Here is a 27,271-nt window from a genome sequence, read left to right as displayed (position 1 = left end):
AGTTGGATCAAGTTACCTTCCACTGAAATGCAGCTCTCTCTGGTGTGGAAGGCAGCAGAAGCTATTTAGCTCTCCCCAACATTCACAAGCACTTAGGACAGTGAGTGAAATGGTTTGGCCTTACATACATTAATTTGATATCACTAATTCATACGAAGATACATCTGCAAGAGTTTTTTCCTAGCCCTTCCCACTGCAGTCAAAAGCCTTTTCCACATCTAATGTGCTCCTGGAGCGGGCTACTCATTTGTAAGTTCATTAATAATTGCACAAAATGAGAGTGCTAAAATAGTTTTAATTTAAAGTGACCTGACTTGGAAAGACTCATTGCAGGAGAATATTTTTAAGTGAGTAGCTACAAATTTTGCCATTACTTTGGAGAGGACAAGAAAATACTAGAATCCAAAAATTCCTAATTTCGAGTCCCAGCTCTTCTGCATAAAGACGTCTTTTAAAATTGAGATACTTACTGGTCTTTGGAAAACTCTGGACCAAAAGGGCTATATAAGTGCAAAGTATCACCAATATTAATATAAAGAATTCCTGTTAATTCTCCTGGCTCTTTGAATGTCTCATCATACACACTGAACCAAAAGAGGTCAGGAGCTGCAGTCATGTATTTCTCCAATTCGCAAGGTAAATAAAGTGGTGTTGCTATACTATTACACACAAATCTAAGATACTCCACTGTCTCCCATTTCACAGATAGATGAGTAAGATGTTGTGGTTGGATGCAGGATCTGACAACCAGAACTGAAAATCAATGTTCTCACTTCACATGACTAACATTCTAAAAGATCTAATATATTAAACAAAACCTTCATGTTCACACGTGTTTGTTTTTTGTTTTTTAAACTACACCTCTACCCCAATATAACGCTGTCCTCAGGAGCCAAAAAATCTTACCGCATTATTTCGAACTTCCTTTGATCTGCCAGAGTGTGCAGCCCCGCCCCCCCGGAGCGCTGCTTTACCGCGTTATATCTGAATTCGTGTTATATTGGGTCGCATTATATCGGGGTAGAGGTGTCGTTTTAAAGAGTCAGACAGTAGAACTCTCTCTCCCATGCTACTCATTCAACAGCAGTAGCAAGAGATTCCCCACCATTTAAAAAGCAAGTACTGTTGATGAATCTCTGAAGGAGGCTTCCCCCTCCCCCACATGCAAAATGCATTAGGGGGTCAATGATCTCCAAATGAAAACTTCTGCTGCTCTTGATTTGCTGGGAGGCACATTATAAATACAGCATGAAAACCTGACATCAAAACCAGGGAATGGAAGCTGAAATTTACCCATGCTATTAAGTAAATAATCACTGGAAGGAGTTGTTATACTAGAAAATATACGCTGCACGGCATCATCCCTGATCTTCATTTCTATCTGGTATAATTAACAATAAATCACACTGTGGGCTACAACACTCTGTTATTACATAAATAAAACACTAGCAAAGGAGCTTGTCAAGTCTGATTTATATGAAGTGCTGCTCTGAAGTTTATTGGATTTCCATAATAAGAAATCATACAGCATATCAATTTTTTCGATTAATCTTCCAAACTACATATCATAATTTCTAAACAAAAACCAACTTAGTACAGCACCAGCTGCTCAGAACTAGCTTGTTGGGCAAACCCAAAGCCTGCGCTAAGTGGACAGACACTGGAGGAGGAGGAGCAGGAGGGAAGATGGCATCATGTCAAGAAAACGAAATTCTTTGCAGCTCAGGCAACAGCACCAGCCAGATGAAAAACTAGGGCTCAGTCATGCACCCACTGATGTCTCAATGTCTTTGATGGCTGGTTAAGCTCTTACAGCCGTTGTCAGAACATCACACACCTAGGTGAAGTGGAGTCTGCTGTAACTCAAATCAACCTTCTAGACAGGGTCTTGACTACTTAGATAGTCCACTTTTAACTGGATGAAATGCATTTTCAGATAGTGGGAAACTGCCACGCATAAAAAGGTATTTTTATCTAGAGAAACAAAACTGAAATATTATTTGTAGGTATCTTCGGGAACTCCTAAAACACGATGCACGTAACCTTTATGCAGAGTGCGCTCCAAAAATATACCTCGAGTACCTGGATTCAAGAGTGAATAAACCAGTGAACATGACAGAAATCCAGCAGCCTACGTCAAGCCAAGTTACTTAGCTGGAACTATGCATGGTTGAGAAGGTGGTAGAGAGGAGGACAGTTCCAGACAGAGAGGAACAGAGGACTTCTACCAAAATGCCTACAAGCAGCAGCAGTTCTTATGTAATTGATGAATACAGAAGGTGAATGTAAGAACTTCACTGGCCAATTGTGACCACTGCACAATAAGATATCGTAAGAGGGCAGCTCCGTAGTGATGAACTTGAAAAGACTAGACATAAAAATTATGAGGAACGGTTAGCAGCTGTCAGAACAGTAAAGTAAATAAGACTTAAGGTGTTAAGATCTAGCTTGGGGATATGCGAGACACTATATAAAAGGCACAGATGGTTTACACACCTCAAAGCAACCAAAAATATATAGTGCAAAAAAGGAGGAATAAAACTAGCTTGATTAAGGAGTAAATCAGAAGTTTATTAGGTTTATTAAATGACTTACAAAGTGGAAATCTTATGCCATCAACATAAACTGACTGGAAAAAACAGCCGATGCTAGATAAGGTGCATATTAAAAATATAAAGGGGAAAAAAGAGGAGGAACAGATCAACCAAATATATAAAGACAAACTCATAAGTCTGTGATGCAAGAAATTTGTAAGTGCAACCACAGGCCCTCCAGACCACCAAGGGATTAACAGGGTAATTAAAGAGGAGAGAGAAGTTAAATGAATTTTCTGCATTAGTCTTTTACTATCGATGACGAGGAGGAAAATTCCAATTCCAAGAGCTCTTTGGTGATTATTGGCCTTAACAAGAGATTCGAGTCTTCTAAATAGGAAGTAATGGAGCAACTTAAAATGCTTCGGAGCAGTAAACCACCAGAACCAGATGGCATCCAGCCCAAGGGAAAGGACAGAGAGAAAATGTAAAATAGCTGAAAGACGGATGAGGATGTGCAATATAGCCTTAAAATGGCAATTGTTCTTGAATACTGGAAAATTATTAACATGTTGGCTATCTTTTAAAGAAAGGAGCCATGGGAGAGCTTAGGAATGGGAAGCCCAGCAAGTTTTATCTCAATTCTAAAATGGACTTGGAGGCTAATTAAGTGTAGTACTTGAATAAGTAGACATGATAAGGTCAAACAAGCATGACTTCTTAAAGAGAGACAAGGTGGGCGAGGTAATATGTTTTACTGGACCAACTTCTGTTGGTGGGGGAGAGAAGCTTTCAAGCCTCACAGAGCTCTTCTTAAAGGGAAGTAGTCAGGTAGTTTAGATTCAAGTGTGGGGTTTATTTTATTTTGTGTATTTTTTTTTTCCATTTGGAAAAACTTTTACAAAACATTATAGAAATAAAAAAGTGTTTAGTTTGGTGTTGCTGCAGGGGAATGTTTTAAATCCAGTCACTGAAGCACTGCGGTATATTGCATGAAAACCAGACAATGAAAATGACTACTGTTTTACTGTCCCAAACTGAACGAAATGCAAAAAAGCCAAGGACTAAAATACAATATTTAAATGCTGGTTAGCAAGCGAATGTAACATAGATAAGGACATCTGTATATTAAAAATACATGTTTTTAACTTCAAAGTGTCCCTAAAAAAGAAAAAATTCTCTCTCAAATCAACCTTTTGAAAGTCAACATAAGTTCCACACGTTTAAAACATTTGGAAATTTTTGGTAAGGTTCCATTATAAGACAATATATTAAGCAAAATAGTTCTGTAATAGCAACAAGCAAGGAAATGCCTTGCTGTGGGTTAAAAATTCGCTAATTACATTTAATAGACAGGCTTGGTTTGACAGATATGAGTAGGATCAGTAGCTTCATCAATTTAATAAAATCACCAGAAACACCACATCCTGGATGGTGTAAAGAGGCTCACCCTATACACTGCCTCGCACAATGGGGTCCTGATCTATGGCTAGGTAGCTAGGCACTGCACCAATATAAATACTACTATACTGTAACACCCTTAGAGAGAGATTTGATTATTATATTACTGCAGAATGTTTTCTAAACAAAAAAATAAGCTCTCTGTTGTAATGGTTATTGCTCTATGTATGACACCTACATGCCAATGACTTGTAAACTTGTTAACTGCCTAAATAAATAGTTACAAAGAAAATTACTCAAGCAATTAGAGACAGACATAGCAAATGCCTGCCGCTGAGAGTGTACGAAAGTTAACAGCATAGCACCCCAGGTTAGCACTGATGTTATTTACTATTAAATGATCTGCAGAAGTAGAATAGACGTTGGTGAATTCTACTGGTATCAATAAATTGTTTCTTTTTGGTTAGTGAGAGCAGATTAACTTGCACAGTGGACAAAAGTAGTCTCAACTTCTCATGTACGCTCTGGGGCTCTGACCCCACACAATTCTTTTGAGGACAATGACATAAGTCATTGTGGATCGCTAAATGAAGATGCTGGTCCAGTCTGCAGCAAAGTTGTTTAAAAATAGACTGCCCAAGTGAATTAAAAAAGATGGAAGAAACAAACATTGAATAACATATCCTTGTCAGGACGACTGTCTGGTTTGTCAATCTTCCCCTTAAAGTTTAGCTCCACTTTTAAGAATAGCTCTGTAAAAACTGCATTGGGAAAATCCAGTTTATAGTCTCTCAACAATTCCATATAATGTACTCAGCGGACATGGTTTCAAGCTGGCAGCTCTGCAAATTTAACCAGAGATCCAAGGGTATGTCTACACTACAATTAAAAACAAGTGGCTGGCCCCATGCCAGCTGACTTGGTCTTGCAGGGCTCGGGCTAAGGCTGTTTAATTGCAGTGTAGATGTTTGAGCTCAAGCTGGAGACCGAACGCTCTGCTCCTAGAGCCCTAATGTCTACACTGCCATTAAACAGCCCTTCCAAAGCCAGCTGGCATAGGCCAGCTGCAGGTGTCTAACTGCAACGTAGACATAACTGTAAGAGTCAAGCTGGGTTTTTTTTCCAGCTTGCATGTGATCACCAGTACTAAAAGCTCTGCAGGCCAAATTAGGATCTCACTTACAGATGCACAAGCCCCATTACCTTCGGTGAGCTTTCCTAGGTGTGAGTGATTGGAATTTAGCAAAATAATTTTGTAGATTATGCACAAAATGAAACAACACAACTGCTCATTCCCAATCGGATTTGCTTGGCAGGTTGAACAGATATTAAAAAACAAATAAAAACATCCTCTGTCACTAAAGTCAGCAGATACAACGCTGCATAGATATAGGGAACAGACCCAATAAGTAAAGTTGTGCCATTTTTACTCTCGTCACTTTCCAGAGTAGAAAAATTGCAAGTTAAGGAGGAAATAGTGGAGATGGAAAATATTCAATAAAAGGTCAACTAAATTAATCAGTTGTGTGGCGAGACTCCAAAAACTAGGATTATTTAGCCTTGAAAGAAGAACTAGATGAGATTTTACTGAGTTATTGAAAAATACGGCAGTCACACAAGACAATTTTTTCAGCCTGTTCCTTAAAACATGAACAGGACACTCCATGAAATTACATGTAAATTTATTCTTAATAAAATGCAATATTTATGTTACATATAGAGTCAGCTGGTACTGTTCAGTACCAAAAACATAGAATCAACTACTGTAACTGGATTTTAAGAAGAGCTATATATTTTTGAGGGCCACTAACAGCATTTGTAGCCATGAAAGATAAGTTAACAGGAGAGAGAATCAAATCACATGCTTCCAAGTGATCACTGTGGAATGGTCAGGAGATCCTTCCCCACATATAAAGAACTGGACAATAGGCAATTGAGTGCATTATCGGTTTCTCTTCCTTTATGAAAGACCAGGTATTTGTTAGGCGCCAAATGGATGATTGAAAGGACCAATGGTCAGATCAGGCACCCCCTATGTTTTATGGAAACTTCGGAAGATAACAATTAAATCTGGGATGACCCATGTGAACTGATTATAATACAGAACAATAATTTCTCTCTCTAAAATACTCACTTGGAAAACTAGATGATTGAGGAGGTAACTATGAAGTGTTGAGTAGCATGAAGTTAGTAAGTCCCAGGCTACTGATGAGATCATGCTATGACTCCAGACATGCTCTAGTTAAGGGTTAATACATCTGTTATCCATGTGCTGCATACATTAGATGGCCCCTTAAAATGAAATAAAACTAGGTAACTCTTTTACAGAGTCAACACTTCTGGATACTTACTGTGTTGAGTGCATTGAGCGTAGTGTCATCGCGAGAGGCTGCAACGCAGCCATCTTCTGTGGATCCTCCATCACACATCCCTGCAAAAGCTGCCATGCTCCTTTATAGTTAAAAAAATAAAATGAAACAATTCATCCTCTAATTGCACACATTATGCAATATACAGATGCTATTTACATTGTAAATCACCATTTTCAGGGCTCTGTTTTGCCCACCTGCATGTCTTCAGTATTGGGCTATTTTTAGTACTGGATAATTTTCAAGGTATTATTCAAAGACTCACTCCAAGATGATATTAGCATAATTTAATTCTTCATTACTGTAGCACCCAGAGGCCCAATCGGCATTGTGCTAGGATTACCACCTCATATGAGGATGCAGTCCTGCCCCAGACAGCTTACCTGTCATCATAATTTTAGTTTAATTAAGTCAGCAAGCTGTCTTGGAACTAACCGTAGGGTGCCAAGTCATTAGTTTATTACAAATTAAAAATGATTATTTATCCACACGTCCTGAGTTAATGCCTGATCCACTATTTTGGGAGCCTGATCTTTATGTATAAAGATCTAAATTGTTTGATCCGACTCCCTAAGCATAGTTCATAGTATTAGGGTGAATCTTAGCTATGCAACTTAGTGTTGCCAAAAGAATATTTACTACAGGAAGGAATTCTATACTGTCACAGTTATTTTATTCACAGCTTTTACTTCCCTAATTGATCTGTACACTTTAGATATTACATCACTATTTATCATGGAATGGAATATCTGGGTTGGAAGGAACCTCAGGAGGTCATCTAGTCCAACCCCCTGCTCAAAGCAAGATCAATCCCCAGCCAGATTTTTGCCCCAGATCCCTAAATGGCCCCTCAAGGATTGAACTCACACCCCTGGGTTTAGCAGGCCAATGCTCAAACCACTGAGCTATCCCTCAGTGGTTTGAGGGATATGTTGTACATATAATTCCTTTGTTTTCAATCCAAAAGAGACAGCCCAGTGTGACATTCCTTTGTGACCCAAAATAGCTTTGGAGCTAGCCTAACACCATCACATCTTGACATTGGCTCCCAACCTAAAAAAAAAATCTACTTCTTAACATTCTAATGTAATATCGCCTCTACACAGGACGATGGGCAACAACCTTAGCCCAACCTTCTTAGGCCATGTCCCAAATTACAGCTTGAGTGCTCTGGGGAAGCTGGGTTATCTTGGCTTCATGTACCTTGCTGCCCTGAGGTACATGAGCAGGTCACAGTCATTGACCCCTGGCATCCACACAAGTTCTTCATGTTGTGTCACAGTGTCGCCATCCAGAGAAGGAAACGGCTGCAAGTCTGGAAGCTTGGCCTACAAAAATTGAAACAGAGTCAAAACAAACAGTGTTGATAACAATCATACTAATAGACTGTACATAGGCGTTTTCTGTGAGGGATGTGTTATCATCCCCATTGCACTGATGGAGAAACTAAGGCAATGACAGGCTAAGTGACTTGCCCAAGGTTTCACAGGAAATTGGTGGCAGTACCAGTAATTAAACCCAGATCTACTGTCTCCTAGTCCTATGCCTTAATTAAAGATCATGCTTCCTCCCTTTTTCAAAAAACGGTAACATCAGCTGGCACACATCACTGGGTAGCACCATCTCCTATTGCACTTACAGGGAAGCCTTTAGGATACACATTTCAGGTGCAAGCACCATGGCCTGGAGTTATTTTAAACCATTTTAAAAACTCATACTGTGAGCATCGTCCTCTGTCGTACAAAAATGAAAGCACCTTCACAAACATGGGATAGTTTAACCTCTGTTGAAGGGGAAAACAAGCTGTTTCCACTTGTTAAAAGGAAACCATTCTAACCACTGTTTGGCAGGATAAACTGTATGCACATAATACATAAATATGAAAGGAGGCAAACATATGACTACCTAGGGAGGTATCTATTTCATTTTAACTCCTCAATAAAAACCCACGTTTGATATTTACAAATAAGGCCTTAGCAAATCATTAAAACCCCAAAATGACCCAAGGAAATTTGCAGAAAGCAAGATAGCTCAGGGAAATGACCTCGCCATCAAATGTATCAAGAGACCCAATTAGCATCTTTATTCATCTGCAGCAATAGGACAAGATAGTGGACAGCATTTTTGGAAACAGCTTTTAAGCCTTTTAATTACCTCTTACAGTTACAATTCTAAACATTTTTGAAAGGCAATATTTATATACAACCAGTAATTAGAAGTCATCGGTTCAGATGTCTTTCATTTTCTGCTTTTCAAAATGTATTTTTTTACTTCTTCACTAGGAAAATGGATTTGTGACTGAAATTTTCTGCTGCTGAAGGATAAGCAGACATTACAGCCGCCATGGCCAGTGGAGATGTGTATTAGACATACACACGCTGTGCACCTGCTTCCAGCAGCCATGGTACTTAAACAAACTAGCATCCTCTCATACCGTAGGACCAACATGCTTCATTACCATGTTTCCAAAAACGAATCTCTTTAATGGGTCATGTCACAAAGCTGTTGGCAAACCAGACAACTGACGTAGGCAGCATAGTGAGCATATAGTAAACATTTGTTGTTTTCCTTCATCTATCACTATAATATAGTATTTGAATTACCACTGTGCCTAGAAGTCCTACTCACAGACCAGAATCCCACATATAGCTCTGTGAATCTTAAAACAGGGCATTGTTGCAACCAGAACACACTTTTATTACAGTAGCCCAAGTCATGGTCCAGGACTCCACTGTGCTAGGTACTGTACATACACAGACTATTCCTGCCCCCAAAAGTTTATAATCTCAATAAAAAGGCACTGTTGTCTACTGGCTAGAGTAGTGGCTCAGAGTCAGGATTCCTAGGTTCTAATCCTGGATCTGTCATCAGGATTTGTCTTTGCCAGAGAAGAAAGGTTCATTCTTCATGTTAACTAACTTGAGGTAAAAATCCTACAGAAGACAAAGCAGCTTATTGTTTTCACACGTGCTAGCAGGTCAAATTAAAGACTACGGGGGAGCCTAGTCTTTTATTTGACCTGCTAAACTGTGCGAAACCTACAAACTGCCTCTTCACTAGGACCTCAAGTTAGCTAAGTCAGGTTAAGAAAATACCTTTTCTTCCTCCTAGTGAAAACACACCCCAATACATATGCTGACCTTGGACAAGCAACCTTAGGACGCTTCTGAAAATATTCACTTATTTTAGGTGCCCAACTGGAGTTTTACATTCATAAGATTGAGCACCTCCAACACCCACTGAAGTTATTGGCAGAGGTGAGTGCTCTGCACCACTGCGCATGGGCCTTAAGAGTCTCAGAAGTCAGGCAACCAAACATGAAGGTACCTCACATTACTCTTCCTTGTCCCAAGTTTTTCCATCTGTAAAATCTAGCTCATAAATACACTTCACAGGGTAGATGAAGAATGTCTGTAAAGTACACTGATAGCTTCAGATGAGAGTAGCTTTGGAAGTACCAAGTACAGTAATGCCAGTATTGTTAATTAAAAAAAGTAACATATGCTTTAGTCACTTTTTTGGGGCTGTTTTTTAAACCAAGTATACTCCAGGATGCTACACAGAATGTACATTCTTCAACTTTCACAAGAAATAACTGAGTCAAGTTGTTTAGTGGGATCTATTTAGCTTAACAAAAAGAAGGTTATGGGGAGCCTTGATTACAATCTATAAGTACCGACATGGGGAACAAATATTTGATAGTGGGATCTTCAACCTAGGAGACAAAGGTGCACATTCCAACGGATGGAAGGTGACGCTAGACAAATTCAAACTGGAAATGGGGCTTAAATTTTTAAGAGTGAGGGTAATTAACCATTGGAACAACTTATCAAAGGTTGTGGTGGATTCTCCATCACTAGCAATTTCTAAACCAAGATGGGATGTTCTTCTAAAAGATGGGTGATAGAAATTAGTTTGGGGAAGTTCTATGGAGGTCAGACTAGATGATCACAGTGGTCCCTTTTAGTACTGGAATCTATGAAAAAGGAGTCTGGATGGATAACACCGCCTGAATATCTCTCAAGGGCCCAATCTTACAAGGGGATGAATGCTCTTAACTCCCATTAGAAGGATTTGCCCTAACATGTCAAATTAATTCTAGCTCTGTCCATGCTCCTGTACAAGCAGATTACCTACAACAGTCAGGAAAGATTTTCCCAAATAAGTTAGAACAAACTAAGAGCTTTTACCCTTCCCTAAAGCCACGTCCAGCAGCGGGTTGTTTGTCTCAGTCAATCAGCCATAATGTTGCAATCCCTACTTCCTCACTCTGTATTATGACAACCAGAAATGACCGAGGCACCACAGTGGTTTTACAAGCTTCCCAGTTCCTCTCATCTTTCACAACCAACAGACCTTACAACGCACTCAAAGAATGGACTCAGGGCTTCTGAATCAAAGATCTAAACCTCCCCTGTCTTTACAGGGTCAGGAGGTCAAACATCAACTGCATCATAAAGTTCCTACAAAAGGCAAAGAAGATACTACAACCGTAAGTCCATGTGCGAAGAGGGCATGACCAGCAAGAAGATCTTGATAATCCTCCTGAGCTTTGGTGCCCCAAAATTAAACTATGCTCTATATCATTTCTGAATTTAATTTATTTTAAACAACCTTTTGGCACTGGGAGGATTTTTTGCCTTTTTTTTTTTTTGTCCTAGACAGATAAGCTTCCACTCCTACAATCTTGAAGGGGTTAAATCAATAAACTTACTGTAGCACCAAAGCTAAAATCATTGCTTCAGAAAGAGGATTTTATCCTGTACCAACAACAGCCAGTACAAAGCAGAAGTGAAGGAAAATGGTTTAGTAAGAACACAACCAAAAGCATGCTATCGTCCACTTGTCTGAATACCTTGTTGGGGTCATTACTTGCCTCCAAGAAGGAAACCATCCCTTTACAACCATGACAGATTTAGAGCTGGTCTGTAATAACTTTTGAATAGTGTATGTTGACCTGGTTACTGAGAAGTTTCCTGGACAAATATATTGGTTTAGTTTAACAGGGGACTATTGGGAAAAAAACAAGCAGAAAGGAGAAAGAATAGCTCAAGACAGGAGACTTCTCAGTCAAAACATGAGTTAAGAGTAAATGCCAAGACAGGAAGGGGTCCAGAGAACACAGGAGATCAAAAGAACACTTTGAATGGTTTGAAAAGGAACAGTCTCTCAAATTCAGTCAGACCTGCAAGGTAAAAACAGTGTACTGTAGCCTAGGGCTTAATCTGAGAGAGAGAATTGTGGAACTCTGACCCAGTATAGCTAAAGTCTCCAGGCCTAATCCCTGTGGGGTGCTTTGAGAAAGACCAGGAAGAGAAGAGAGTACAGTCAGCCCTGTAATCATCTCAACCCCATTAACAGACATTCTTGACAATATTATACAGTCTATTATCAATTACCATACAGCACAAAAGCTTTACTCCCTTCCCCACACTCCTTGCTGCCTTGAAACTTTGCAGAAGTTTGAACATAAAGTTCTCTGGCCTTCCAGTCTTGTTCTCTTGCATTTGGCAGATTTTGATGACTTTCCCTGTTTCTAAGGGACACTAAGCCAAACTATGACTCCATTTTGTTTATCTTCAGTAAACAACTAAAAAACAAGGTAAATATCTTAAATAAAGCAAACAGCAAGCTACTATCTTAATTTGCTGTGAAGTAAGATTAGAAGACTCTGAAAACATATGAAAAATAACTTTCCGTTACTGTTAAGTTCAATTTTTTTTAAATGTTGGGCAAATTTAATACTCAAATTCAGCTGAAAATGTATTAATTTTAACGAGACAATTTTTTTCTGATTTCCCATACTTTCCAATAGCAGACCTGATTCCTTCAGTCCTACAGTAGTATATAAAAAATATTTTTTGCTGAAAAGTGTCATTAAAATTACAGGCTGTGCTAAAGAACAGTCCTGTTTACTATGCTGATACTGGGAGTAATAGATAATTCTAACGAAATGCTCATGTGCAAGTATCTTAATATGTATATTATATTTTAGATGCTTATATATACATACACACAATTTTGAGTCCATATTCCTTGAGCTAATTAAATTGCTATAACTCGTTGTTAGACTTTTCAAACAATTAAAACAATTAAATCCTTTACCTGATGGCTGGGTCCAACTCTGATCTCGCCCTGGGTGCTGTTCAGCCTCCTACCATGAAAGACAAAGAGCATCCGTGAGTAGAGCTTATAAGTAACAAAACTTTGTATTATTGCACACAGATTCATAGAAAACCAGAAGGGTCCAATGTGATCCTTTATAGACCAGCTCTATAACATAGGCTGTAGTTCAAACAAATTCAGGCAAGTCCTATCTTTTAGAAAAGCATTCAATCCTGATTTAAAAACTGCTAATGACAGAGAATCCACCACAACCCTTGGTAAGTTCTCTCAATGGTTCTTTACCCTCATTGTTAAAAAAAAATCTGCACCTTTTCCGAATCTGAGTTTGTCTGGCTTCAATTTCTAATCACTAGATCTTGCTATATACCTTTTGCCTATTTGACTGAAGAAGACCATTAATACATGACGAACAAAAATGTGATAATGTATATACTGTACCAACACAAAACCCCTTTTGATATTATGTTTGCAATGCATGCTGAAAAGCAGTAATAATAATGCACCATTAAAGTAGAAACAATGGATACGCTCAACATAGCAGTGAACTTTGTGAATGGAAGAGGCCAATGAAGACAGATCTGGAATTTCTGGCCAAGTGGCTGCAGCTTTATTAATTCTGTAACTTAGTAACTTCTTGGGGACACCTGTCAAGGTCTTAGGTATCAGAGGGGGAGCCGTGTTAGTCTGGATCTTGTAAAAAGCGACAAAGAGTCCTGTGGTACCTTATAGACTAACAGACCTATTGGAGCATAAGCTTTCATGGGTGAAAGCGCTTAACGAAGTGGGTATTCACCCATGAAAGCTTCTATAAGGTGCCACCGGACTCTTTGTTGCTTTTTACTAAGTCTTAGGGAAAAAGGAAACTTCCCCAAAACCACCTGACCTCTATGGGTTTGCAACACCAACCTGCAAATCAATACCTACCCAGGTGGAAATCGGGGGAGGAGAGGAAGGGAAGGAGTTGATCTTTGGGTCAAGGACTGTTTTTTGTATTCTGTGTTTGTACAATGTCAAGCACCACGCAGTCCTGGTCCATAACTAAGGCTTCTAAGTGCTATGGTATTACCAATAACCAGTGGAGGGCACAGAAGGAAGGAGCCCTCTTGTGGCTTGTTTGATAGTATCAACTTCCCTGTGCCCTAGCCAGCCAACTCAAAAAACCTGTTGCAGGGACAAGGCATATCCAATGAGATCCATCCTCACAGGTACTGCCCCACTGGCTGATTGCTGCAACAGAGAAACCCAGGAGATACGGACTGCCCTCTAGGCCCCAGCTCGCAATCCTATATTGGGTTAACATCAGCATGCCTTAAGAAAGCTTTTGAGCCTGTTTTCATCTCCTAAAAATAGTATCTGAAATGAAAACTTCATGCTACATTTTTCTTGAAGTGTTTAGAGCACTAGAGTAAGCTGAGCACAAGAAATTATCATCCAGTTCATACAGCATTCCCAGAATAGTAAAAGGTGTTGCAAAAAAGAGCAGGAAGAAGAGGAGGGACTGCTTTTGCAGATTGTAGATCAAAATATAAATAAGTGCTAGGTGGAATGCAATTATCCATCAGAAGAGATAACCCTGCATTTAAAAACTGACATGGAATTAGGACATACTCATTCTTTATTCAGAAGACGACACCTCCCACATAATATACAAAGGGTGCCACCTACTGACCCATCAGTTATGAGTTACCATGGTCTTCTATCCAAATATTGCCTAGGCCTGGCCCTGGAAACCTTTAGAAATTACTATTATTGATTTGCTAAAATCAGATGAGAACATCCGTTGGAATGGCTGCAAAACAGAAAGTCAGTTTCACCAGTAGTACCTGGTCTTAGACAAAATTAAATGAGTTTTGACTGGGTTTATCCAAAAAAAGGCGCTTTCCTACAAAATCGTGTATGAAGGGACTCTCACATCATTCAGCCATGCTGCAACGGTATTTGTAAGCAAGTAAAAGCTACAAGTTTCCAGTGGAGTACCTTTACTCAGTCTAGCAGCAAAGATTTTTACTCCAAAGGGATATGTACCAATTACACAGTTGCTGGTTGCAGACGAAGTGTCACCATATGTTGAAAGAAGAAAAATCAACTCTCTCTTTAACGCTATTATGGAAATACTTGGAGTAGCTCAAGAATGAAGAAAGTTTTATATTCTCTAAGGCAACAATACAGCCAGCATAGCAATCTGACAGCATGGAAATCATTTCTTAACCTTCTGGAGGAAAAAAAATGGGCAAGTAAATCTGCATCTTTATTCTCCTCTCTCAACCTCTTTTGTTTGCTAACATTTATTGAAATATCACCAGCAGACAGACACGACCAACACTGAAATAATAGTTTATTGGCTAAGCCCATCCTTTAAGAGCTACACTTTTGCAAAACAGTTTAACACATATGGCATGATTCTCAGAGGAGCTGAGCACCCTGACTGCCATTGACTTTGTCTGGAATATCAGGCGCTCAGTCTTTCTGACCAATCAGACTCAATAAATGCTCTTTGCTTACATATGTGCTTGTGGTCGCATAATGCAGCTACAGCTAGAGATACTGCATTGCCCTTCAGGACCCTAACAAAACGTATTAAGGAGTGCAACAAACTCCAATGAGGTTTAAATATCTTAAGTGACAGTTCTGCAAGAACTCTATTTTAAAAGCTATTTTATTATATGTATAAATATATATGTATAAATTTTATTTATTTTAGTATTAATTCCTATAATTCAAAATATTACATTTAGACACATTATATAAAAGAGACAATTACTGCAGTCAGTCCATTTAAATGTACTCATACAAACTTTTGAGCACAAAATCTCAGTAACTACAAGACACTAAAATTATGATAGGTCATGAGCAGACTCCAGAAAATTATTTAAGAGAACTGTCTGCGCATATATATATATATAATTTTATCTGATTCATATGGGAAAAGTAAATACATAAACCTTGACTTAAACCATGTATCTAGTCCCTGTAAAGTATGGCAAAAGTACATGAGGTTAGTTACTGACCCATACGTTCCCCAGTGGCCATTGTAGGCACATTGGGATGAATTAAGGATGAAGAAATTAGTAACGTTTTCTCTCAATTCTAAAACCAAAAATCAAGACAGTGAATGCTAACCTTTATTAAAACAAGAATATCCAACTCGAACTGACAAGAGCACATTAAGAATCATGGAAATTTTTTAGCATCCATTTGCACTTCTACAGCACTTTCCATCCCATGGTCTCAAAGTATTTTACAAACAATAAATTAAACCTCCATTTGTGAAGTAGGCGATTTTTATGCACCCCCATTTTACAGATGACAAAATTGAGGCACAGGAAGATGAAGGCCACACAGGGAGTTTGTCACAGCCAGGAATAGAAACCAGTCATCAGAAATCCCAGTCCCATGTTTTAACCACTAGCCCAATGCGTCTTTCCTGCTACAAAAATAAGCACCAAAAAGTTAAATGCCAAAATGCTCCCTAAAACTACTAGTCCACATAAAAGATTAAGTACCTATCAAAATGTATTCCTCTAATCTAAGAATATCTGCATGTACACAAAGATATAGCTTTAATACAGGGTACACATTTATTTTCTAACTCAGTCATTTCTTTGCTGCAACATAAACTAAAAATCCACCATTTAAAATGAGGTTGATAAAAAAATTACCACCCAATTCAAATGAATTCAATTTTTATTTAAAAAAAAAGTTTCCTCCTATGATGAATGAGAATTTGTAACTTATGGTAAATTATCCACTTCCTTTATTATCACAGCTCTGTGCAGTCAGAAAAACAAGATGCTAAATTCACCTTTCATTCCTGAGCATCTTTCTGCACTAGGGCTCAGTACCCAGGAAGAGATCTAGCAAGAGGGACTCAAGGGGGTATTAAAAGCTGCAGGCCTGGAAATGCCTCAGCATATCAGCAGAAAGTTTTTAGTGTCTCAGCTCATTCTGTAAGGGGCACATGAGGCACTCTGCATATCACTACTGCATACATCAGAACAGAATAAATGTTCCATGGACTAGATCGGGGTAGGCAACCTGTGGCATGCAAGCTGATTTTCAGTGGCACTTACACTGTCTGGGTCCTGGCCACTGGTCTGGGGGGCTCTGTGTTTTAATTTAATTTTAAATGAAGCTTCTTAAACATTTTAAAAACCTTATTTACTTTACATACAACAATAGTTTAGTTATGTATTTTAGACTTATGGAAAGAGACCTTCTAAAAACATTAAAATATATCACTGGCACGTGAAACCGTACATTAGAGTGAAGAAAGAAAGAGACTCAGCACAGCACTTCGGAAAGGTTGCCGACTCCGGGACTAGATACTAAAAAGCTGTAGAACTCCCTGAGCCATTTTCTGGGCCTCCATTTTTCCTTTTGCAAAAATAAAACATCTTTTCTACATCTGAAAAATGCAGTGTGTTCTGAGCCAGGTCTCAAGTTGAGAACTGGAGTGAAATCTAAAGAATGAAGAAACACGTATCCACCACAGCTGCCAAAAGAGGGAAAGGGGCAGCTGGTTCAGTGGTTAATATATTAGCTGCTCACGGCTGGAGACCTGGGTTTAAGTGCACAAGTGAGATCATGTGACTCCTCAAAAGAGCTTTTACCATATTGCGAAACTATCATGCAGGTCATCAGGATGAGCAAGATCTGAAGAGACTCAGAATTGGAACTAAGGGATTCAAGGGGACAAATTTGGGTGTGCTACTGTTGCCTATGCACAGGATGTTCGAATGCAGCTAAACCTACTGTAAAATCCTCCATGTCATAAGCACTGAATTAAGTACAAACAGTCAAAAAAACTCATCAGATTCATCTCTTCTGTATTCTTCATTTTAAAACAAGTTACAGGAACCCACAATATTTTCATATTGTTAAAAACCAAACAACAGAGTTAAACAAAGCTGTAAATGTAGTTATTAACCTACCAGTAATTTCAACACAAGCCAAGGGCCCCTGAGAGAAATCAATACTATTTTAACCTCATGTTAATTCTAACCACACCTAGCTATTACTTTCATTTGCTTTACATTGACTTTAAACAATAAAACATTTCATGCAAAGTCTCAATATTTATTATGCTCCAGCATCCTAGATATAATTGTCAATGTACATTAAATCCAAATCTTGGCTCCCATTTTCCTAACTGCATTTGTATGATGTTAGATGGGGAAACCCAAAATGCCCTCCAATCACCAATACTTGCACTTCTCTCCATGTAATGTTCTCTTTCCCTTATTGTCGTTCCTCTTGCAATTTCCTCAGTATATACCATAGACCCCAAAGGTAAGTAATGAGATGGAAGAGGAAAGATTTTTTTTTTTGAGGGACAGGAGTGGGATGGAGGCAAGGGAAGAGATTAACTGTTCTGCAATTATTATTTTTTGGGGGGGAGGGCCTCTTTCTAACTGCTTTGCGCTTCCTACAGCTTGCAAGACCCTTGCCCCTCCATGAGACAGATAATTCCTATCAGATACTTTTTCAGCCAATTTCCACCACCCCAAGAAAGGTATGAAAATGGGAAGAAAACTCTTGCTACAAAAACGAAAATGGACTGTAGACCTGGAAGCCAAATTATATCAGTGGAGCACAATTACAACAACAGGAAGGGGCTCTCTGTTTATTCCACGGAAAGGGGAAAAAAGGACCCCATACAGTATATGAAATCTGACACAAAAGAAACTGATGTAACAAAGCAGTAGCCATAGCAACAACAACTTAATATTTCAGTCCTCTTCAGCTGCAGTGGATTAAATATAATGACAAGATGTTCCCTTTGAAAAGTAACCTGTTGCCATGGAAACATTGTATTCTATGAAGTAAACAGGGGCTGGACAGAAAGGAGATGGAAGCCTGCAACTGAATATCAAAAAGGCAGAAGTATCCGTAGCAGAGCAGGGCAAAGCACTAGCAGTCTCTAATCCAGGAGAGGCTTGTTCGGAACAGCTAGGAGATGTTCACTTGAATAAAGCATTGAGCTTTCAATCCTAACGCAATAGGGGGTTCGAGGGTTCAAGGCCAACGAGTGCCCTTGAAAGAAAGCAGTTAAGTGGTGAAGATGAGAATGAAAAGAGGAGGTAAGACAGGATGGTGCAAAGCCTTAATGCACTAGGTTTAAAAATAAGTATTTTTTGTTTCTAGGTTGGGCTATTTTGTGATCTAGGTTCGTATGTAACTTTGCTCACCCCAGAAATTAGTTTAGCCCTTTTGGTTTAGTCACTCATCTATTTATCTGCAGCAAGAAACCAGCATCCCATTAGTAGAGTTTGCCAAGACTGATGGTTTCTGCTCACGGAAACGATGCCATTTCAGAATAGCAGGGAGTTGTTCACGCCAGGACTAAAATGTCCTAGAACCAGGGTGGGCAAACTTTGGCCCAAGGGCCACATCGGAGTTGCAAAACTGCATGGAGGGCCGGGTAGGGAAGGCTGTGACTCCCCAAAACAGCCTGGCCCCCATCTCCTCACACTTCCTGCCCCAACTACCCCCCTCAGAATCCCTGACCCATCCAACCCCCCCTGCTTCTTGTCCCGGGACCCCCTGCCCCTTGACCGCCCCCCAGGACTCCACCCCATATCCACACCCTCGCCCCCTGACAGGCCCCCCAGGACTCCCACACCTATCCAACTGCCCGTTCCCCATCCCCTGACTGCTCCGCCCCATCCAACCACCCCCCGCTCCCTGTCCCCTGACTGCACCACCCCCCAGGACCCTCAGCCCCTTATCCAAGCCCGGCTCTGAGCAGCAGGAGCAGCAAGCCAGAGCACTGGCGGTGTGGCGAGATGAGGCTGTGAGGGAGGGGGGACAGCAGGGGATAAGCCGGGAGCTCAGGGGCCAGCAGGACAGTCCCGCGGTCCACATTTGCCCACCTCTGCCCTAGAAGAACTGTTGTGGGCTGAGGGCTGCAACAGGGAGGGGTGTTAAAGAGCGAGCCTGAAGTGCAATGGAAGAGCGAGGAGGGCAGGCTCAGGGACTGAAGAGCAGAGGTGCTGCATGTCACACCTGATGCGCTGGTCAGTGTTGTGCAGGGCTCAGGTCAGGACTACTGGGGGTGATGTGCAATTTTGAGGAAGCAAGTACAGCACCTCTCTGCACTGTCCAATTCTTCTGGCATCACTAACGTACATGAGAGCCTGAAATTCAAAGCTGATGGTTAGACCTAGTGCTCCTGGCAGTAACTATTCCCTTGTTTCTATTCTGCCAGTAAAGAGAGGAAATACGTGGGATCGACCTTAGGGGCCAAGAGTCAGGCGCATGCTGCACAGATATGCTTAGTCAGATACTGCCTCATCTAGCAATACAAAATTTAAAATGTCATTATGTGAAAAACATACGCTGCAACAATCGTATACTTTTATACCGGATTACGAGCATGGAGAGAGAGGTGGGGATCTTGGTATCTAATCCAGTGGACATCACCAGCTCATTTCTCCACACAATGCACCCAAAGGCTCACTTACGTTTTGCTGCCGTCACCATCCACACTATTACCACCTCCTCTCTGAGACGCACCCTCAAGGACTAATTTCCTTGGGTACCCAGAACAGTGCCTCCTACCAACAGTTAGGAGCCTTTGTGCCAATAAAAATGTTGGTTTTGTTTTTGTTTTTTTAAAGAACCAAACCAATTTATAAGACAGCATCCTAGGCCACCCTTGAGGATTAAATCTCTCTCCTGTTTGGCAGAATCTTCCCTGATCACTGTATACTGAGATCTATAATTAACCAAGCTGAGGCAGAAACGGGGCTTCAAGCAGGCTTAAATCCTGCATCCACCATGCACCTTTCCAAAACTCTTTTTTGCTCTACTCTTGGGAGGTCTCTGGGAATATTTTTAGACACTTGCTTGCCACAAACTGCTTTCCAGTGCAACATATACACAGCACTAATCCAAAAGATCACAATGCACAGGAAAACCTTCAGAAAGCAAAGAAAAAACTCTGGCAGCCTGAGAAGAAGCAGATCTCTGGGTCCGGAAAGAAAAGATCCTGCAAGTGTACAAATACCAGAAGTTGAGTCCAGAAGAAGTTTATCAACACACAGAAACAGAGCTACTTGGAATTTACATTAATTGATACTAGTACTCATGATTAAAAGTAAAGTAAAGGCTAGAAACTAGCTAAGTGACCAAATAAAGCATCGGAATATAGAAGAAAAATTCTACATGGGTTTCTTGCACCTTCCACTGAAGCATCTGAACTGGCCACTATCACAGACAGGATAGAAGGCTAGATGGACAACTAGTGTGATGAACTATGGCGATTGTTCATTTGTGCTAACTTTGTACAATCTGAGAAGAAGTGGCTAGGAGGAATTCCTCAGGAGGGAGTAAAAGTTTTTGAAAATATTTGTCATTTAGTACAAGTGGTCCATTCTTGAATCAAAAAAATTGCTCTTCAGAAATATTTATAAGTAATCTCAGGCATGGATGAGCTTGCAGTTTCCAGAGGGGAGATTCCATTGGAGACAGGAAAATTATCCCTGTTTCCCTTCAGAGGGGTGACATAATTTTAGCAAGAGGCTAACAAGAGTCCAGGAATGCAACCAGTATATCATTCAAGAGACGCTTCATAGAATAGCACTCTCTCCTATTTAGTATTGTGCATCTATAAAAAACCGTTCACAATTTTCCTTACCACACCACCCACACACTTAAGAACATAAAAGACAACAAAGCCACGAAGCCTGATGAACACTTCTTCCTGTTCCGCACTAACTGGCTTACTAGTCTTCATCACTGCACTTCCGAATTTCAAACACTTTATGGCAGCGCATGGCAGTGGTTTTTTGTTGGTGGTGGTGGTTTGTTTCTTTATTTTGCCTTAGAAAATTCAAACTTAAAAGGAACACTATCAGCTAGATTAAGGCCCCAATTTTTACTCTGGAAAAAAATAGTGTGAATATAGGAGTGGTGAGCAGAGCACTAATGTACAAAACAACGCAATTAGAAGAGTTTTTGTGATTAATTTCTATTAACATGTAATATCATTGCAATTCACTTTTTTTTTTAAACACAAAACTGAAACATTCACAAATTTGGAAACTCAAGTGATACAAAATTAGGACTCTGAAGGCTTGTCTACACTACCGCCAGATCGGCAGGCAGCGATCAATCCAGCGAGGGTCGATTTATCACATCTAGTATAGATGCGATAAATCGACCGCTGAACTCTCTCCCGTTGACTTTGGTACTCCACTGGAACGAGGAGCGCAAGTGGAGTCTACAGGAGAGCATAAGCAGTTGACTTTCCACAGTGAAAACACTGCGGTAAGTAGATTTAAGTACATCGACTTCAGCTACGCTAGTCACATAGCTGAAGTTGCATATCTTAGACTGACCCCGTGCGGTAGTGTAGACAAGCCCTCAGATTTTAAGATGAGTAGGGACTATTATGATCATCAGTCTGACCGCTCACATAAGCCAGGGCACAGTTATGGGTGAGACAACTTTTCATTAGAAAGACATGCAATCTTGTTCTAAAAGACTTCAAGGGATGGAGAATCCACTGCATAACTTGGTAACTTGCTCCAATGCTTAATTTTCATCACTGTTAAAAATTTGCACCAAATTGAATGTTCAGCTTCCAGCCACTGGATCTTGTTATGTCTTCATTCTGCAAGATTTAAGATCCCTTCTTCTATTAGAAATCTCCTCTTGACATACAGGATAGAACCAGAAAACGAAAGTGACTAAAAGCTGACTATAAACAAGGATAACAGTTTATGTTGAGTTTTTTTTAATACCCTGTTTTAAAAAAAAATGCATGTGGCAAAATAATGCAAGAGTCACTTTGGTTTTGAGTCAAACTTATATTATTTATAAAAAAGTTTCGGGATTAGTTAAAAATGGAATGGATTTTGGAATTACTAAATCTAATGCTGGAATGAGGAAACCTGTAGCAACAGTGTATCTTCAGCGTAAGTTCCGTCTTATTGGCTGCTTTAGGAATCAGGACATGAAGGAAGCGGAAGAAGGAACATCCCACATCCACACAGCTCTCTGAAGAGGCAAGAAGCTGGAAAGTTTCCTGAGCCAGCAGGGAAAACAGCTTCTTCTTAGGGATATCCACAAGGACATGAAGTTCTGGTAGAGACTGGGTTTATTCCTGAATCAGATTTACATTTGGGGTAGGAAGCTGCTATAGTCCTAAAAATACTCTCCCCAACTATAAACAAAAGCGTAACTGACCGATCCATTTCCACTGTCAAAAATGAGTGAAATGCAAAAATAAAACCATCAACATAAATGATTAAAAGTAACCGAGATTTTAAACTTTTTTCAGTATTAATCTAAGACTGTCTTTATCTGTGTTGCTAGTGTTCTGCTTGCAAGAATGAGTCATTTTATATAGTTTCCTTTTACCATTCTTTATTTAATATTAAATGGTATTTTACTCCCTTCAAAATTAGGACTGCAAACATGGGCAATCTGATGAATAGACTGGAAAAGTGGACTAGTTTCACAGTAGATTCTGTATGGATTTCTGCCATCTCTGTAGCCGGTATACACAGTTTTTTGTATTGCTATAACTATCAGTCTGGAAAAATACATAGTTAATGTAACAACACCTGCCAGTGTGGATGCAGTTATACCAGGTTAAAGGTGTTTACATCAGTATCATTTTTAAGCCGTCGATGTTCAACATCTCTGCACTTCCTAAAACAGAAGTCCACTATAATATGAGAGTGCACACATGCAGGTCACCGTAATTCCCTCGGCTGGAACTGCGAGCAGTTTATCAGTTGAATTCTGCATTGCTTATAACATTGTCCCCAAGAGCTGATTTGGTGATCTACGGCCAGAGTTCTGTCGTGCTGTGCATGAGAGAAAGGTCCAATTTTCAGTCCTGGTCCTGCTCACTGAGCCAGTGGGGACTGCAGCAGACGTAGCAGCAGCCTCAAAGGAACTGGATGGTAGAGGAGATATCTGGCATCACCCAAAAGCGAACCCCTCTGACCACTGAGGGGGTATGGGCAGGCTCCCCCTGGGCCTGAAGGAAGACAATGGGGATGCAAGTCTTGAACTATGGGAAGCACAAAGCAAGACACAAGGGACAGTCAGCACAGCAGCACTGATGTGGAGGGACAAGTCTTCTAATTAAAAACAAATTGCAACTTTCTGAGAAACAAAGCTGTGGGTATAATCTTACTGACTAAATGTCACCAACTCAACATGAACCAAGGCTATTAAAAAAAATCCAGAACTACAACACCTGGCAATGAAATCTGTCAGTGGTACCCAGGGCACACTCAGCCCTACACACACTTACATTTTCCAACACTGGCCTTTGGGGCAGGAATGGCCCTTTACTATATGTCTGTTTAGCGCCTAGCACAGTGGGACCTCCAACTTAGGTAAGGCCTCCAGGCACCTTTGCAATGTAGGAGTTCTGCACCACCACCCCCCTCTCACTCACTGCGTAACAAGTATCACCCACATTTTGCTGAAGGGAAGCAGACACCAAGGGGTTAAAGGACTTGTCCAAGACCACACAGTCAGTGGCAGTGATGGCTCTTTGGAGTTTCTAGCTCCCAGTTCAAAGCATGCCAGCTCCTACACCTAGACACAAACCTAACGGGAATATTGTTCATCCTAGATTGGCTCTCTCCCCTCCTACAACAGGATAATCGGTTTAGAAATCTGCATGAGTGTGTATGCACATGGTGCTAGAAGAAGCGAGGGAGAAATCAAGGGCTCAGAAAAGTGGAAGAACTGTGCAGCATGAAACACAGCAACAGAGGAGAGTATTTTAGATCAGCATCATAAAGCATTCCTAGAAAACAGTCATGTGTAAGCTGTCTGGGGCAGAGACCATCTTAATCGGTTTGTCCAGCAACACAAGGGGCTGGGCCTTCTGGGTGCTAATGTAAGAAATATATACTACGTACAAGAATTTTACCATGTGCAAGCGATTAGCAAAGACTGAACTGTTTAGTATATCATGCTTTAAGTAATATTTTTTGTTTTCCAAATGTAATATTTTTGTCTGACAAATATATGTTCTGTTATGACCTGGAGGGGTTTTAATTTTTTTCCACCGCCACTATTTTAAGTTAAACTGATACTTTTCAAAAATAAATATCAGGGAGCTTTCATTTCTAAGCCATAACACGGTATCTTTTAAAACCCCTTTTCATTTTTAAAGATCTGTGACACGTGTAGTCCTGGGAAAAGCTGCTCGACAGATACTCCTGGAGAACAAAAGCCTGTTTATCCCCAGGATAGGAATGGCACAAACACCGTGCAGCATTACCTCACCAACATACCTTACCCCTGACCCGATGGACCCACCCACTAGGAGTAAGCAAGCGTGGGCTCACACTAACCAATGTGTCTGTACCTAGGAAACAGTGTTTTGGGGAGCCCGACACACAACTTTGCAGCAAGATTTTAAGAACACATCCCCTATCTACACACACAAAAGAGCAAAGAATATTAAGAATCACTCATGTACCATACAGGTACAATATACAACCCCAGCCACTGAGAAATCAGCAACAGCCCACACCTAGCTAAACAGCCTCGGATTTATTTCATGCTCAATGACTACTCAAAGATATGGAGGCACAAAATTTTAGGCGCTATGGTGTTCACTGGACTGATCTGGCCTGGTGAGAGGATAACTCAACAGTTATGGTTCATTCACTAATTGGACTCTGCTGAGACTGGCAACCAGGACGTCCATGCCAATGCTGTGCCAGTGTTTGCAATGTATATACTTACTAGTAATCTCCAGGTCACTGAACTGTCAAGCACAGGCTGGAACTGAACTGGCAACCTGCAGGTAAAAGGCTGTATACGTTCTATTACCAGCGCTCTGAGCCATCCTGTCACCCTAGAACTCAATACTCCAACAACTGGCAGACAAGTTATTCTGAATCAAGAACTACAGTAAAGTGGCATAAAGTCCAGTCCATTATATCTGTAATCCAATTGGCTAGGCAGAGGTCAGTATGAGACCAGCACTGACTATTTCACTCATCACCGCACAAGGTCCTCTGGTTCTCTGAGCAAAACAGCACTGCAGAATCAAGTTTCCTTTTGCTCATTTAGCTTAACATACACAGCCCCCCAAATCCTTTTTATAATCAGCAATGACAACTTATTCACTGTTTTCCCTAGTCAGGCACTGACCTCAAAAAAACAATAGCCACACATCTACTGGGCTTGCTGGAGCAGCTTCTATGCCAATTCACATGCAGGGGGTAGGGGAGACAGAAGGGGGAAAATGGCATCTATTTTGTATGGTCATCCGGTCTGAATTCTTACAGATGCTACTTTGGCCCACTACAACAGATGTGGGTATAGCTCATACAGCTGTCACGTGACAGACTTCTCTTAATGAAGATTTCTAATACATTTAGCCAACACTGTCACATTTTAGACACACGCGTTTGTTGCATACAGCTGTGACAGGCAAGCAGAACTGTGCTATTCGCTTTCAGATACTTCAAAAATGATCACCAGAACTATCACTTGTCCTGGGAAACAGGTTCTCAATCACAACGATCTCCACCCACCTCCAAAGCAACCAATGGCTGCAGATCTACGACCCTCCCTGAAACATTATCTAAACAGTCTCTTGCAGGCCCAAACGTTTCCTTAAGAGCCACATAGGCACCACTGCATCCTGGCTCTGCAGCTCCCTGCAGACGTGCCTGAGGCTTGGCGTGCAGAGAAAGCCACTGAAATTAAAACTGCATCATGAGAGGGGGGAAAAAAACAATCCACGCAGCTTCAGCGTTTTGCTACATGCATCCCACAGCCGGTAGATTCTGTCTGAACACTGCTTTCATGCGCCATACGAACAGCTGGTGGGATTTCAAGGTTCTGAGGAGCATGCAATAACGATGAAATGATTTCATAAACCTTTCAGAAGTCACAAACGGAAGCAAAAAAAAAAAGCATCATTTTCGAGGTGAGGCCAGAGTGCTGTAGCCTACCTGCAGGGGCTGCCTGGATCATCCATGGCTCTAAGAGGCTCTGGTGGGTTTAGCTGTATTCCTGAACCCCTGCTTACTGCTCAAACTCTGCCTTTTTCTACTCTACCCACTCAAAATGGAGGCACATGCAGCCTGGGAGCCCTCAGAGCGCTTTCACGGAGCTTGTGCTATGACCTAAGCCTGCACGCAGAACGCAGAAACTTCGCCCTCGGACTGACAGGACTGAGCATGTGCTGTGACCCTCCCTCCGCCACACACGGGCTCAACCCGGCTGCTTCCGTAAATAAAGCAGCGAACAGACTCCGCCGCTTCTGCAGACCAAGCTAGTGTGCAGGGAAGTGGGGCCGTGGCTAGGGGGGGCTGAGAGAGCCAACGCCTGGGAACAGGGCCGCTCAGGAAGACTAGCAGCTTATTTTTCGTCATTTATTTTAGGGCGATTTTAGCTGGGGAGGTCTCTTTTCCATGCCACACACGGGTAACGTAATAAGCAAGGCTGGGCAAATCCACACCTTCGCATTGGGTTGTCCTGCTCAGTTTTAAAAAATGATCTCAGTGAAAACGGTTACAGTCTAGATTTTAACCGATGTCAGGAACAGAGGCTTCTAGGCTTCCGAACCTTTTAATCTACCATTGATTTGCCAGGAAATAAAAGTAGCAAGCTTCTGCCTCAAGCCTTTTAAATCATTTTCATTACGTGAGTACAGAGGTACTTCATGCAGCTTGCTAGAGGATCCCAATATTAAACACCAGTAATACTTTGCACTTGTATCAGCACATTGCTGATGAGGATCTCACACCACTTAGCAAAGGTGACCAAGGGCTGGTCTACATTTGAGTTTTATAGGTATAACTATTTCCGTTAGAAGTGCTTTTCTTTTATTATTCAAAATGCTTG

General features: G+C 40.7%; 1 protein-coding gene across 12 annotated transcripts in view; it reads right to left on the bottom strand.

Annotated features, from left to right (window-relative positions):
* Positions 1-27,271, bottom strand: part of RERE (arginine-glutamic acid dipeptide repeats) — a 391,036-nt gene that overhangs the window by 140,156 nt on the left and 223,609 nt on the right. For 11 of the 12 annotated variants that reach the window (XR_005590298.1, XM_039508664.1, XM_039508660.1 and 8 more), the window contains exons 7-9: positions 12,410-12,458; positions 7,508-7,632; positions 6,287-6,386 (exon numbers count right to left, since the gene is read on the bottom strand). Coding sequence is in view for 11 of the 12 variants with exons in the window: in XM_039508664.1 (XP_039364598.1) it covers positions 6,287-6,386; positions 7,508-7,632; positions 12,410-12,458 (274 nt within the window). In the remaining variant the exon portion in view is untranslated. Of the gene's footprint in view, positions 1-6,286; positions 6,387-7,507; positions 7,633-12,409; positions 12,459-26,376; positions 26,597-27,271 lie in introns of those variants that run through there. The other variant, XM_039508670.1, reaches the window with a different exon arrangement.

This window comes from Mauremys reevesii, linkage group 21 (assembly GCF_016161935.1).
Source record: "Mauremys reevesii isolate NIE-2019 linkage group 21, ASM1616193v1, whole genome shotgun sequence".
NCBI lineage: Eukaryota > Metazoa > Chordata > Testudines > Geoemydidae > Mauremys > Mauremys reevesii.
Note: the sequence above shows the minus strand (reverse complement) of the source record. Positions and strands in the feature narration are given on the sequence as shown.